The sequence below is a fragment of the Euprymna scolopes genome, chromosome 11, assembly GCF_053919585.1.
Source record: "Euprymna scolopes isolate OS-2025 chromosome 11, ASM5391958v1, whole genome shotgun sequence".
NCBI classification, from domain to species: Eukaryota; Metazoa; Mollusca; class Cephalopoda; order Sepiida; family Sepiolidae; genus Euprymna; species Euprymna scolopes.
Window position 1 is genome coordinate 3,967,118 of NC_136492.1, and position 15,145 is coordinate 3,982,262.

Here is a 15,145-nt window from a genome sequence, read left to right on the forward strand (position 1 = left end):
GGTTTTCATCATCAAGAATTCAAAGCTTCACATATTAAGTTTCAAAGTGACCGTCTCGCTTCTAGACGTTCGAATCCTCCGACTCTCTGAGTTTCTCCCGCTTCTGTCTGCCTAACTCTAAAGTTTTTCTAACTATTTCTAGAACTTTCTATTTTCCATGACGTCATACACATGTTAAAACATGTGCCTTCTTTCACGTGTTCTGGACATGCGTATCCAAAACTTTTCCTTTTTTTACAAAAGGAATTTTAACCTATACTCAGTAACCTATATTTCCAATATGTTAAAAACATGTTTATTAAATTATCTTATAGCTGCATTCTTTCGAAGAAGGAGCCTTTCCTGACAGTGGCTGTGGATTTGCAAGAATCTGAGGGACAATTCCACACATATCCATCAGAAGTTTTTGACCGTTTATGCAGAACCCTACCATTGTTGCAACTTTGGCATATGCTGGTATTCCGTATCAAGCCTAAAGAAGCTGCAGCGTGTAGCCGGTCAGTTCCAATGACTTCGGTAAACTTTGCAAATGTCCAACTCGTTTCATGTATTTCGACAATTGTTAACACACGGTTAACAATTTCTGTTCTCATATTGAACAGATAAATAAAAATAAATAAATAATATAAAGATAAATAAATTAATTAATTTGTAATAACTAGAAAGAACTTAAAAAAAATTAAAACGTAAAAATTGAAAATAAATTAATTAAATAATTGTGTATTTGTAATAACTTGAAATAACTTTAACGTGCGTTTAAAAAAAAAAACGTGCAAATTTATCGAAACTTTAATGAAAAAGCGACCGCGTGCTTTTAGACGGTGTATTTTATTCAACTTCGTTTGCATAAAATCAAATTAATATGAACGCGCACCTGCTTAGACGGTGTTATAGTAAATTGTGAACCGCCAAGAGTTTTATCGAACATTTTTGGGACAGAGTACAACACTGCCATAGGATTCTAAATTTTCCTCTGCTCTTGTTGCAATAGTTCCTTATTTTGATGCTGTTGATACGTCTAGTCGTGCGTCCCAGGCACTTGGTGTCCCACCAGTTATAGATGACTGTAGTATGTTTGGATTAGATATCATTGCCCCTTGAATGACGTAGTTACGTTGTGTCATTACGTTTATTATCGGGTTTTCTTAGTAGACTATGATTATGCCAGATATGCGTGAATGTGTCTCCTTGTTTTAGTTTAGTGTGTGGCATTTCTCTCCAGTCGTGGGAGTTGATCATGTTAGTGTCTGTCAATAGATTATGTGCATCCATTGCTGTTGTATTTGGTAACTTGTTTAGCACAGCGGTTCTCAACCTTTTTTGACCCATGGACCCCTTTTCCCTTCTTTTTTTTTTCTTGGTGGACCCCCTTATAATTTTTGGTCATAAAACAATATTCTATTTCTCAATATAATTTTTTGAGCTTTTAATAAACAAATAAATATTATATAATTAAACTTTATTTTTAAATGAAAACTAATTTAATGCAAATAAAGTATTTTACAACAATTATAATAATGAAAACTTGATTAACGCTAACTGTTTTTTGTGTTTTTGTTTTTGTAAATTCACGTAATGGAATGAATGAATGTGTGTGTGTGGTTTTGGTACTTAAGCAGGATACGGGCCGTGCTATTTTGTAGATAAGATTTTTAAGTTATACTCAATTTTTACGGTATGTTTTGTTCCATTAAATTGTTAGGTGAATGTACATACATCTCAACCTTTTCCCGGCTATCGCCCCCAAAAGCTATTTTTGACTTAAGTTAATTCATAATCGCCTCCAAGAATAAATAATAACAAATATTGTAATTATGACTAACCAACACTAGAAACATTTTGTACATGCAAATGGAAAACAAATTAATTAAAAAATAATTTTATTGCAAATTTACAAGAAATGTAGAGAGTCTAACTAGTGTGAGCCCTGAGATTGGTGATGTTTCGCTAAAAATTCAATGTCAGGTTTAATATTACTCAAGCAGATACGAATATCTCCACGAGAAATAATGTCAAATCTGTTTCGTTCCTTCTGTAAAATGTGATTCACAGCGCTGAATCCAGTTTCGACAAGATATGATGTTGGGAAACACAAAAGGATTTTCGACATTTGTGACCACAAATTTGGATACAGTGATTTTACAGTGTTTGATTGCCGAAATGCACACAAAGTTTCTCTTTTGAACTTGATTTGCAATTCATCATTGCATTTTATCTCGATGATTTCCTCCTGGATATTTTTGTGTGCACTGAGAGGATCACAATCGAATGGGTCAATCATCCATGGCTCAATAGTGAAGTCAAATAAATCGGAAAATTTGATTTCTAGATCATTTTTCATGGCTGACAGATGGTTACAATAAATAACAATGTCATTTTCACATAAGTCGATTTCTGCTAGTTCGGGTATATTATCAAATTGCCTTCGTTTTAAATTAATTTGAAACATATTAAGTTTTTCAACAAAAGCTCTCATCACTCGTTTACAGTCTATCAGGGTTATCATTTTTCCTTGCAGCAGAGAGACTTCATTTAACTTACGGAAGATCCAACTAAGATAGTGTATATTTTTCTTTTGAGCTTGAATTTCGATAGCTAAGTCTGACTGTCCTTCTGTTTCCAAAGTTTCGCACTAATAGTTGAGCTACGCGTTTATAATTTCAAAAAATTTAAAAAATTTACTGGCAAAGATGTCAAAATTTTTCACAGATAAAATTGATTGAAAATCGCCCCCCAAAATTTGATTTTCGCCCACTAGGGGGCGCGATTCGCTCCTGGTTGAGAACCGCTGGTTTAGCAAATGTTGTAAGAATTTCTCTTACTCGTTTTTGCCTTTGGCAGAATGAAAGAGACACTCAGAAAAGCAACAAAGGCTCACCTTAAATTCCAAGAATATTTTATTTACAAGAGAGGTAAAATGAGTCCATATTTGCAAAAGAGTGCAACTCTTTAGCTTCGGCCAAATGGCGGGTAGTTTATGCCTCGAAAGGTGTAGGTAGTTTTCTTCTGTGGAAAATGCTGGTTGAATTCGGCCGCTTGTAGAAGTGGTTGAGGGTTCTTCGAAATCCTTCCAGACTGGTCAAATAAGAACAATGCACATTGCGATCGATGTTCCATAATAAAGGATGCCCTCCTGCGGGCAATGATGATGGATGCAATTAGTCCATAAAACATTTTTGCCTCAGGCTGGTATCCGCATTTAAGTGAGCGGAGATAACAAATAGAATAGAACCCTGCCTTAGTTCATTTGGCACGGAGCGAGACACCACGCGTCTGCTTTGCTCGACACGGAATGGAAATCTATTTGAAGAAACACAATATTCCCGCCAATTCCTGAATCCTCTGCAGCAACTGAAACAATGCAATTTCATTGGTCAAAATAATCGCGTGATTGGAACAATCTAGCAGTTATCGCCCTTGCATTCTGAAATTTCTAACACACTGCCAAAGGAAGGAAGAGAAAGAAATGGATTACTCATTTCTTTCTTTTTTTTATCGGGAAATTAATGATTGTCGCCTATTTGGACAAGTTATTACAATGAAATTCTGTCTCAAAGGACTTAATATTAACACAATAATAGCAATTAAATTCAATGTGTGTCTGTTGTCAATCTGAACTTATAACGATCTCTCCATGGCAAACAGAGAATTTATTAGTAATAAAAGGTATGACTCTACTGATGAGTCTATAAAAGGAATGTACAATTATTAACTTGGTGTTTGGTCCGCATAATCCGGACACACCCAATCTTCAACGGTAACTTGTTGGTCGACCCCGACACAACCAAAATGGTACCACTCATTGCACGAGTCGCAACACACCATAGGTGTTGTTCCGTCGTTGGCGACTGAACATGTAGGGCAAAAGAAGGGGCCTCCTTCTTCCGCAAATTCAGCTAATGCAGGTTCAGGGTTATGTTTTATCTCTAAAGGATAAATATTTTTTAAGGAATGAATTTGGACACACCCGTCTTTCAGCACTGAGGCTGAACGAACCCTGTTGTCCTTTCCGACCAATAATTTTACTACCTTACCCAACCCCCAGAAGGGCCGGGACTTATTAGGAGCTTTGATAAGAACAATTTCACCCTCTGATATTTTAGAGGTTTCATTTTCTGTAATGTGGGCGTCTACTTCTATAATTGAGAGCAAGTAGTCATTATGCCAACTACGTTTAAATTTACTGACAAATTCATCCCTCATTTCAAGGGAATGTAAGAGCGAATTTCTATTTGGAGGTTCAGGACAAGGGTCCTCTGAACCGCTAACATTGATAAGCAGGCGGGGATGATATCCTGTCTGCAAAAAATGGTTGGGAGTCAACCCATCAAGGCCTCTATCAGAAGCTGAAATAAATCTCGTCCAAGAAAGTGGGATTATCCTCACACATCCTGACGAACTGTTCGCAAAACTGAGACCTGCGATCAGGATCATCCTCAAGAAGTTCGTGAATTAGGCGCGGAATGTATGGTCTCATGTGGAGTTTCGTGAGTATTTTATGTAGAGAGGTTCGTTTGATACCAATTTCTGCACTAGCACGGCGAAGTGATTTCTTTTGGCTTCTGCCATATGCCTCAGCAACTGTAGCCAAATTTTGTTCAGTGCACACACTTGGCCGACCAGAACGCGGAGCATCAGCAACTGAGCCAGTATCATCTAATTTGTCTCGAAGTTTATAAATAGCCAAACGTGTTGGAGGATCTGTATTAAAATAATGATTCCAATCACGAATTACATCCTGTGCGTTTTCTGTTTTCCAATATCGCTTCAAAATAAATTTGCGCTCTTCCAAAGTTAGTTTGCGTGGCATGCTTGATTAAATAAACCTGTAAAAAAAATAAATATTAACTATTAATACAAATATAATACAATAAAACAATAAGACTGTATAGTAACTTTACGGACACCCTGTATGATGCGGCATCTCTGCTAGTCCTACAGATGGCTTTTTGTCCTGAAATGTGTTGTTGGGTATGCTGGTTAGTCCCTCTAGGTTTCCGTATCCGATGTATTGGCCTTTGTCTATGTATATTTGGAACCAAGGTTGAGGATTTTGCACGAATACCTCCTTGTTGTTCTTTGTGAGGAATTCTCCGCGGATGACATTGTCTAATTCGAAGCCGATGCTTTTCACTCTGTATGCTGTTGCTGTATTCATCATTGCCTCCCATTGGTTTTGTCGTACCCATGTAAGTATGGTACTATGTAGTCTTTTGATACCGGTTGTGCCCAAGCGTAATCTCCTACGTTTTCATACTTTCTGTTTGACTCGTATTTGTGGAATGTTGCTTTGCAGTCGTTCATGTTGCTGGTTCTAATTAGGTTCCTGAATGTTCTTTTGACTATATGTTCTCTGGATGTTCCCCGTAGCTGTTTGCAGGTGCGGGCCGATGTGGATCTCCTCATATCCGTTAGATCCCGATTCCGAAGTCTCATCACTAGTACTTTCGTCCATTTGCGGCCTAGGTATACCGTCAGTGCTATCAGCAGCACCCACGGCGGGATTATTTCTGAAATACTTGTCCAGTCCAAGTGCGTGTTTGGGTTTAATAGCGAGCGAGACCTCCGACGAATCCAGTACCCTCGCTATTTTTTATGAATTCTGCATCTGCCTCCTCCGTAGATTTATTTGGGTCGCCGTAGGCGATGTCGTGAAGTTTTGCTGCTAGGTCTAGTTTGTTTTTTGGTGTGTATTTAAATTTTTTAGGGTCTGTACCTGGTCCTAGAAATTCGTAACCCGGAACAGTGGATTCTACTTTCGTGCGTGTCATAATTGCACTCCAGACCTTAGACCCATCGGCGTTTCCCGAGGCCGTTCTTATGCGGGCTGTATCCTGGTAAACAATAAATGGCACTTTTTACTGAGTGTGGACCCAAGCAAAAATTTTTTTTTTGCTTAAGTACGCATGCGCGCAATCGTAAGTCTGCGGCCAAAAAAAAAGTCAAATACACATTGAACACATTGACCTCAACAGCGATTTTCTTTAGATGTACCAACAAGTTGAGATTTTTTTTTATCCAAAAAGTGAAAGAAATGTGAAATGAAATTTTTACAAGTCAAATTTTATTTTAAACAATATACCACTGCGATATATGCAGCAACACATTGTCAAAAGCGTCTTTGCCACTTTTTCCTTAAACCTCCCTCCATAAAAATTCGTCCAAATGGGACTCCACTGTACTGGAGTGCACCCCCATCATTGTTTTGAATTTCGTTTTTGCGTTCTTCCAAAAACATTCCACCTTGTTGGTGTGCACGCCTGATACTGGATCGACGAAGTGTTGCGAATGGTTCACTTGTTTGTGGATGTACCTGGGGTGGAGATTTATCTGGTCAATTGGAGTATATGCTCTCCAACTGTCAGAATGTATGGTAGTTCCTGGTTTTATGTATTTTTTTATCAGTGGTATCAAGGTGTCGGAGGAGCGATCACTGACAAAAACCAAAAATCCGATTTTATCCTCTGTATCCCACCCACCGAAAACCCACCTTTGCTCTGGTACTCTACCGCGGTTATATTTCCGTTTACAGATCAAAGACTCATCAATTTGTACCACGTGGCCAGGTCCACCTATTTGGTATGGGTTCATCACCATATGATGGCTTGTGGCGTCACGTAAATACTGGTACCATGAACAAATGGTCTTCCCGCTTACCTCGCACATGTCAGAGGCGACAACACCAGTTATCTGTCTAGACCAGACATATGCAATTCGGATGAATTCTTGCAATGTTATTTTGGAGTCTTGCAAAAATGAACCCTTTTTTATCGATGCCTTCTGGTTCTTATGGGCTTTGCATCGGAAAACTTTAGTGTCGCGATTTTTGATAAGAGACATCTGCTGTTGACAAACACTGCATACCATTTTTTCTGCAAGGATTTTCCTCTCTTTGAGGAAAGTATCAGCGGAGTCAAAATCTTTCGTCCACTCAAAGAGTTGTGTGAGCATTTTTTGAAATGTGAAATAAACTTTTTAAAAGTTCCGAGAGATAAAATCGCTGTTGAGGTCAATGTGTTCAATGTGTATTTGACTTTTTTTTTGGCCGCAGACTTATTTGGCGAGTTCCGAGAGATAAAATCGCTGTTGAGGTCAATGTGTTCAATGTGTATTTGACTTTTTTTTTTGGCCGCAGACTTACGATTGCGCGCATGCGTACTTAAGCAAAAAAAAAAATTTTGCTTGGGTTCACACTCAGTAAAAAGTGCCCAATAAATTTATAATCTGTGTCCGCGTTACTTTTCTCAGTATCATAGTCTAAGTCATGCGTTCGACAGCATGCGTCTAATGCATTTAAATCTGTAGTAAAAGGACCACAATAATTAGTTCCAGGAAAGTGCGTCACTCACCTCGAGCTCGTTTAGTAGTTTAGCATGTCAATATTTCAGTTCCTCGTACTTGTCGCATCGTTCATGTTCCAGTTTATTATCGCCCTCTAGTGTTTTGTTGCATAGAAGATTACTTGTTCCAGTTGAATCACTGTTCGTAACAATATCAGTTTTGTCACTTTCAAGCGAAGGTGGTGGTCAATTTGGAGTCATAAGTTGAGGAATTGTTTGACAGTCGTGTGTTGCCTGTTTCTGTCATTGTGTCAAATATGTGTAAATGAATCCCCTTGCCGTATGTTTAACATCCGACATTTCTCTCCAATCCTGTAAAATCAATCATCTTCATGTTGGACGCAGTGTCTGTCTTGTGCTCGACTGTCCCACATGCAGAGGTGACAATGGAAACTTGGTGAAACCTTTCTGTTGACCAAGAAGGAAGTTTACCATTGTCAAGTCTACACAAATGATCCAGTTGTGCTCACGATATATTAAGAAGTTCATGACCATTCTGATGTCATCATAGTCTTCCCGCAGATGAACTGAATGACCGACAGGCACTGCCCCGTAAACATTGCCATTATACAAAAGAACACACTTGAGACTGCGCTTAGAACTGTCTAAAAAGAGCCGCCATTCAGTTGGATCATAGTGAGGAACACCCAGTTCTTTGAGAAAACCTGGGCTATCATGGCAGTAAACAAACTGTCTGTCTTCTGAAAAGAAGGTCACAAAAAGCTGGTCACGCTTTCTGTAATATGATACTTTAACAGTGTGAACAAGATTTTTGCCTTGTAATCTTGATGCCAAAAGCTCAGCTGCTTTCTTTGAAAGACCTAAATCCCGAACTAAGTCATTCAGTTCAGTCTGGTGAAGAGGCTTGGGGACGGGGGGGGAGATTCAGTTTCTGAAGAACATTCGTCGGGTTGTTCCCACTCAGTTTCTGGTAATTCATTGTCACAACTGTCTTCCTCGTCCATGTCATGTCCAATGTCTTTATCGTTTAATGAAGGCAAACCTTTGAAAACTGGAACAGGAACTTCAGAGTGCGGAGCAGGCCGAATAACTGAGGAAATGTTCAGATATACGATTTTATGTCTGTTTTTCTTGGTCACACCTGCTGTGTTTACCATGCAGAAGTAGCAATCAGTTACATGGTTGGTGGGTTCTCGCCAAATGCAATTTATACCGTGTTGATAAGATTTGTATGAAATTAAATGTACTCTTTAAAATGTCGCAATAAATTAGTGTAAGTAATTCAACCAGTTTTGTATGAAGAAATATTAACTTACCTAATGGTCAAAATTCTTTTAATTCCCTCTTCTCTTACTTCAAGTTCATCTGATTTTACCATAGAAAATAAAATATTTTCTGGTAGTAATGCAAAAGCATTATACTGAATGTTTTTAAGTGTAATTTTTTTTAAATTTCAGTTGGTTGCTTCTGTATTCTCTGAATCATATTATAAATGTACATTTGTAGGGATGTGACAAAAATTTTCAAAAATAATTCATCACATTTTCTAATACCACATTAAAGTGCATTTAAAAAGCTTTCGAATGATGTATAGATTATTGTTCTATGACAAATAATAAGGAAATAATGGAATTTTTAATTACGGAAATATGAGGAGATTTTCTGTCTCTAATTACACAGTTAAGTCAATGGAGATCTGTGACCTAGTTCTATATTCGTCCAGTTTAAACTATCATAACTTTCTTAATTTTTGGCAGATCTTAAAAAGTAAGGTACCACTAGAAAGCTTTTGAAATTCTTAATAAGAACAGAAAACACAAACAAAGATTCAAAGTAATTGACTGATTTTTATTATAATACGAATATTGATTTGGCATTGGTACTTGCTACAATTACTCGGAAATCGTCACCCTGACTTGGCTCTTAAATATTGGTAATGGTTACACTGACAAAATTGACTATTATAGTAAGATTGTCTCCATCACAATACATAGAATACTTTTAAAATGTGAATAAGCATTTAAAATTTTGCCCATTTATGACATAGTAAGGTCTTCACATAGCATATCAGCTGCCAGAGCATACTTGTTCAAATCAAAATCAATTGCATCATCTGAACTCTCATTCTCAGCCCAGTAACTAACAACATATGTTCCACCAGCCTTTTTCTTCAACTTGTCAATTTTTCCATTGTACCAAGTCTTATCACCTGTCTCTTCATCATACCAAATATGACAAACTAACTTCCCCACAACTTTCCCTGACAATATATCCTCAACGTTACTCAATATATTATCATCTAATTCACAAAACTCTTTCCTAAGAACAAACTCTTCACTTTTTAACCTCATTTCTAGCTTATTTCTGTCATAAGTCTTTTCTGCATCTTTTTAGATATCCGCCATCAAATTTCTTCTTTGATTTCTACGCTCCTTTTCCTTCCTACCTTGCGTTGATTTCTTGCCAAACCTACCGATAACATTATCAATCTTTCTCTTTTTACACGTTCAAGTGAGTCAAGATATGAGCCAATCTTATTTTTCTTAGCCCTGATCTTTGAGGATATAAAACTCGGTGTAGCATTAGGGGCTCGATCTTTTGCTGCAAAAAACATTCCCATTACTTCCTCTGCGTCAATATTATGACACCTTGCTGATTCAGTTTCCTTCTTCAGTTCTTCAGTTACAGATATATTGAAATAGCGTTTGTACTGTCTTTCCAAAACTACAACAATTTGAGAGAGGCACTGTGTCATCATAGAAGAGAATAGAAAGGCATCATCATCTTAAGTAACATCAGTATCTAAATCCTCATTGAAAAAGTTTACAGTCATTTCCAGTAACTCCAGTGGTCTATCAACTAAATTTTTTATACGCTCTACTACACTTTTAACAACCGATATACCCTCTACATGTCCAACAGTTTGAGATGTAGAGGAAGTATAAAATTTTGACATCCACAGCCCTGACAAAAATTTTCCTATCAAGCCTAAAACCTGCAATTCTAAGACGCCTACTGGAGAGGTGAAGTCTTTGAGGATGGCAGACTGTAATCCACCACATGAAACTGTGCCTGTAGAGAAAAATTCTGAGAATGTTTCATAATGAACTACTAATTTTTGAGAAATGTCAAATAATATATGTAATCTGTTTCCTCTATATCTTGGCAGAAACCCCTTTGGTAAGCCAGACTTCTCTAAAAATGAGATAAATCCCTTTGGATCTCCCTTACTGTCCTTATATCTGAATTTATTGATGGCCAATACAATGTTGCCAGCTACACAATCATTTCCTAACAAATGGCCCTTATCAGTTTCAACAGCTTTAAGTGCAGAACGTGTCCCACTGGCAATACTTTCCAATGGATGTAAATGACAATTCAGTTTATTTAAAGATACATTCCATGTCTCCTCTAGACGGGAAATTGTAGCGAAGTTGACAACCACCCTATCAGTGAGAGTATTACTGATCCTTGAAACCACACTCTTCCTGGTTGTCTCAAAATCACAATGAAAAAAACTGACAATAAGCATTAACCATACGATTGATAGAATATAAAACATGGTTTTCATAGTCTTCAGCTGTACCGCCAGGCAGATGATCAATAGATATGACAATTGGAAGGTGATGTTATATGCATCTCATTGACATGGACACCTTCCTGAGTAGTGGCATCAAAGCATAATGTAAGGTTTTCATTGCTTAAAATATACTCAGCAACCTGAAAGTCTGAAATGGCCCCCAACTCCCTTACCATCATCTCTACAGTCGATCTACGTGGTATATTTTCTATGCTATATCAACACCTACCTAGGAAGCTTTTTATCAAGTTAGGAACATTTATAGTTGGAACATTGTTCAAAATGCAGTCGTACACAAACATTCTTATGTCCAGTGAAAAAGTCTTCCCTTCCTTTTGAATAAATTTTGTTTGATTATCCACCTGTTCCTCTAGAATGAACTTGTCATTCTCTAACTCCGATATTATAACATCTTTTTCTTTCAGTTTATTTTCAAGGACAGTCACAACATCCTTGTCAGCATTAGTGACACTGTCCACCTGACTCTCTCGCTTTCCACTGTTTAACTGACTGTATTTGTTCTTTTGCTTCCTGAGTTCATGCTCAAGTCGTTGGAAGGCTTCTATATTTGCATTTTTTAAAAATTTTTTGAGATCCTTCCTCAACAAAGTGATAATCGCCCTCTGTTTAGAGATCACTGTCTTTTTCCTCATTAAGTCCTGGTTCGAGTATTTGACCTTCATCCCATGTGTTGACTCGATATTAGCTTTCAGTCCTTGCATAGATGTCTTGTATTTTTGTTGCATAACCTGCTTTGATTTAGAAACAAAATCAAGTCTCTTCTTCATTAATTTGCACCTTGGTGTTAACGGCTTTCTTGATGTTCTCTCGGAGGAGGTTGTTGGTGTAGCAGGAATTGGTACAGCTAATGGAGTTGAAGAAGTGGACGGTGTTGGGCTGCATTCATTCCCTTGGCTAGTCTTTGTTTCAATATCAACAGGAGGATTGTCTGACTGGACTTTATAGAAAGTAAACACCTCATCACACAAGTGCCTGAATTTCTTCAAGTCATTCTCTCTTGATAAGTTGGTGTATTTTCTTATTGTACAGTCCAACAATTTTTTTATTTGCCAACGAAGAAAACATTTTAAAAGGGTTTCGATATTTTCTCCGGAGAGCAGAAAAAAATCCGAACCTTTCAGTTCAGAAATATTTTCCAATCTGATAAAATTTGTTAATTTAGCTTAAAACGAAAACTGTTTTTCTTTTGTTTACATCACGTGACACAAAACGGCAAATGAGAAAGCTCCAAAAAGTCGTCTGCTGAATTCAAATAAACCGCTCAAATTCACAAATATTGGAAAAAATCTTAAATTCGTTTTAAAATAAATTTTACAATTTTTTCTGTTTTATTTTTTATTTAAAAATAAAATTCTCAAAGCATTCATTAGGAACATTCTGTTTTCCATGGCCTCTCGTTAGCTACGTGTCGACGTTGCTTGTCAACAGGCATGGAGTTCGCTTCAGTATCCTCTCACTCTGGTGTTTTACGTTGACGTACGTATCCATGCCTTCCAGGATACACTTTGCCTCCTCGACGTTCTGCGGTGTGAATCACATTTCCTCTGAAGATGCGGCTTTTATCCACGCAGCTGTCGAATGTGAAATTGTCACTTGCCTGGCAGCGCATTCGCCCTGCGTTCATCAGGCTGTTGCGGATGCTTCTGAGGATATATGATTTGCCTGAGTTTGATGGACCCGTTATGTGTAGGGCGTTTTTTTTTTGTATGTTTTCAGCCCCTACAAATCCTGGATCAGTGATCATCTGGCCGATTGCAGTCTGTGTTTTTTGTGTGGACTTAGGTAGTCCATTTCATCGGATGTGTATTTTTCCGCTGCGGATGGTTCATGGCCGTTGTCAGTAATGTATCTGATGGCTGCGTGGTTTTCTATATGTTCTTAACATACCGTCAGCCACATGAGTGGGTTCAGTTCTACAACTCCCCATTGTCACAGGGCCTCCATCGGTTGACAAGTTTTGTTATTGAATACTCGATTCTGCATGGCATCTCTTTCTGCCATTATGTGGCGCCAAGGATTGTCCTTCAAAGTGCTCAGACATAGTGTGTGCTTAAGAATGCGTTCCTCTTGGTGTTTAACGTTCACATACGTCTCTGCACCTTCCAGTATGCATTTCGTTTCCTCGATATTTTGTGGTGTGAACCACATTTCTTCTGTAAATAATAGAGATTTATCTACGCAGCTTCCGAACGTAAAGTTATTAGACGCTTAGCACCTCATACGTCCGCAGTTTATGAGGCCATTCTTTATGCAGCGCAGCACTTGGCTCTTTCCACTGTTTTTGGCCCTGTGATGTGTAGTCTATTTACCTTCAGCCGAATCTGGTGGCATACCTCAAACTTTGTTCGACTTGTAGGGGATCTACAGGGGTTGGAGAAAATAATGGAAACACCTTGAAAAATCAAAGAAATTTATTTTAATATGGTGTAGGTCCACCTTTTGAAGCAAGTACAGCATTAATTCTTCTAGGTATTGATTCATACAAATTCTGAATGGTTTTCAAAGGAATTTTTGGCCATTCTTCCGTTAGAACAGCCTCCAGTTCTTTTAAAGACGATGGCGGTGGAAATCTACTTCTTAGTTGAACCTCTAAAATCCGCCATAAAGGCTCGATAATGTTGAGGTCTGGGGATTGTGCTGGCCAGATAAGATGTTCTAGTTCATCAGAGTGCTCATCGTGCCATTGTTTAACAATTCTAGCTGTATGAATTGGGGCATTATCATCTTGGAAAAAGGCATCTCCATCAGGAAACAGTTCCCTAACCATAGGATGGACTTGGTCAGTCAAAATTCTCAAATAGTCGTGGCTGTTAATTCTTCCATGAAGGGAGATCATTGGCCCTGCAGATTTCCGAGAAATGGCTCCCCAGATCATCACAGAACCACCGCTATGCTTGACGGTTGGGAGAAGGCAAGTTGGATCATAAGCTTCTTTGGGTTGTCTCCAAACGTACACACGGCCAGATGTCGGAAATAATGTAAAAGAGGATTCGTCAGAGAAGATCATTTTTCTACTGTTCTATTGACCATTTCTGGAGGTTTCTACACCACTCTAGGCGTTTTGAAACCTTGGTTTTTGACAGAAGAGGTTTTCTGATTGCAGCTCTTCCATGGAATCCAGCCATGTGCAGCTCCCTGTGAACTGTTTTTGTAGAAACTGGGTTCTGCAGGTGCTCATTGAGTTGAGGAGTGATTTTAGGGGCAGTAGTCTTGCGATCTACTCCCACAGTTCGGTTTAAAGCTCGACGGTCTCTTTCAGACTGCTTTCTCTTCCTACCAGAATTTTGCTTGGCCGAGGAAGTTTTCCCTTCTTTTTTAAAAGCAGTCATCACTTTTGATACGGTACTTCTTGAAACACTAAGCATTTGAGCAGTTTCTGTTACACTAGCGCCTGCCATACGAGCTCCAACAATTTGTCCTCTTTGAAAATCCGAAAGGTCTCCCATTTCTGTATATTATGATAATACCTGTAAAAAGAAACAGCTATTTTAAATACTAGCTTCACTAGAAAGCATCATAAAATAAAACACACAAAAATATTTCATTTTTTAATTGTTCAAATCATATTAGAAAATTTCAAGTCAAAATGTCAGGTGTTTCCATTATTTTGTCCAACCCCTGTATGTTGTGGTGGTTGCACCACGCCTCGTAGATCTTTTGTATTAGTTAGTATTGGTTAATATTATTAGATCTTTTGTATTAGTATTGGTTAATATTATGGGTGAACACGTCCTCCTTTTGACGCAACTGTTCATGGTGGAATCCAGGTTTAGCATTACAAATTCCAGAGAATTATTTGAGGATGGTCACTATTACCAAGCGAATTATTTTGTGCTAAATAGTATTTTTTGTTTAAAAAATTAACCGTTGTAAGCATAGAACAAAATATTGTTTACCTTATCGCCATCATGTAAATTGAAAAATAAGTTTCAGCACTCTTTCTGCGCTTTCTAACCATGAGGGAGAACACCATTGCGCAAGAGGATTTGAATATGTCGTGATACGAAGAAAAGTAAATTCTTCGTCTTTACTAAATTCGATTATTGATTGATTTTCCCAAACACAAAGAAAATAGTTAAATGTTACTTTCAGCTGTAACAGAACACCGACCATTCAAGCCTTTTTTTTTTTTTTTTTTTTTTTTTTTTTGTTTGTTTTGAGGCCGCTGAAAACTCGCCAGACATTTAAACCCGTCGTAAATTTACCATTCTGTCGCTTTTGAAGACTTGTTTCTGCAGGGTGC

General features: G+C 37.9%; 3 protein-coding genes across 3 annotated transcripts; all 3 read right to left on the minus strand.

Annotated features, from left to right (window-relative positions):
• Positions 1–4,916: 4,916 nt before the first annotated feature.
• On the minus strand, positions 4,917–12,511 carry LOC145288261 (uncharacterized). Its single transcript, XM_080136299.1, has 2 exons — positions 12,360–12,511; positions 4,917–12,042 (listed from the first exon to the last, which is right to left on the minus strand). The coding sequence occupies exons 1-2, from the start codon at positions 12,509–12,511 to the stop codon at positions 11,100–11,102; spliced, it is 1,095 nt and encodes a 364-aa protein (XP_079992425.1). The 3' UTR covers positions 4,917–11,099.
• LOC145288260 (uncharacterized) lies at positions 6,136–6,951 on the minus strand. The gene has a single exon (XM_080136298.1). The coding sequence runs from the start codon at positions 6,949–6,951 to the stop codon at positions 6,136–6,138; it is 816 nt and encodes a 271-aa protein (XP_079992424.1).
• A 1,402-nt stretch (positions 12,512–13,913) lies between the features above and the next one.
• On the minus strand, positions 13,914–14,348 carry LOC145288262 (uncharacterized). Its single transcript, XM_080136300.1, has one exon. The coding sequence runs from the start codon at positions 14,346–14,348 to the stop codon at positions 13,914–13,916; it is 435 nt and encodes a 144-aa protein (XP_079992426.1).
• Positions 14,349–15,145: the final 797 nt, after the last annotated feature.

Bases quoted from the DNA above. Each gene is read 5' to 3' on its own strand.
- LOC145288260 (XM_080136298.1), bottom strand. From the start codon at position 6,951: ATGCTCACACAACTCTTTGAGTGGACGAAAGATTTTGACTCCGCTGAT.
- LOC145288261 (XM_080136299.1), bottom strand. From the start codon at position 12,511: ATGCGCTGCCAGGCAAGTGACAATTTCACATTCGACAGCTGCGTGGAT. The intron at 12,043-12,359 runs GTGAGAGGATAC...AAATTTTATCAG, and splicing joins CGTCAACGTAAAACACCAGA to ATTGGAAAATATTTCTGAAC.
- LOC145288262 (XM_080136300.1), bottom strand. From the start codon at position 14,348: ATGGGAGACCTTTCGGATTTTCAAAGAGGACAAATTGTTGGAGCTCGT.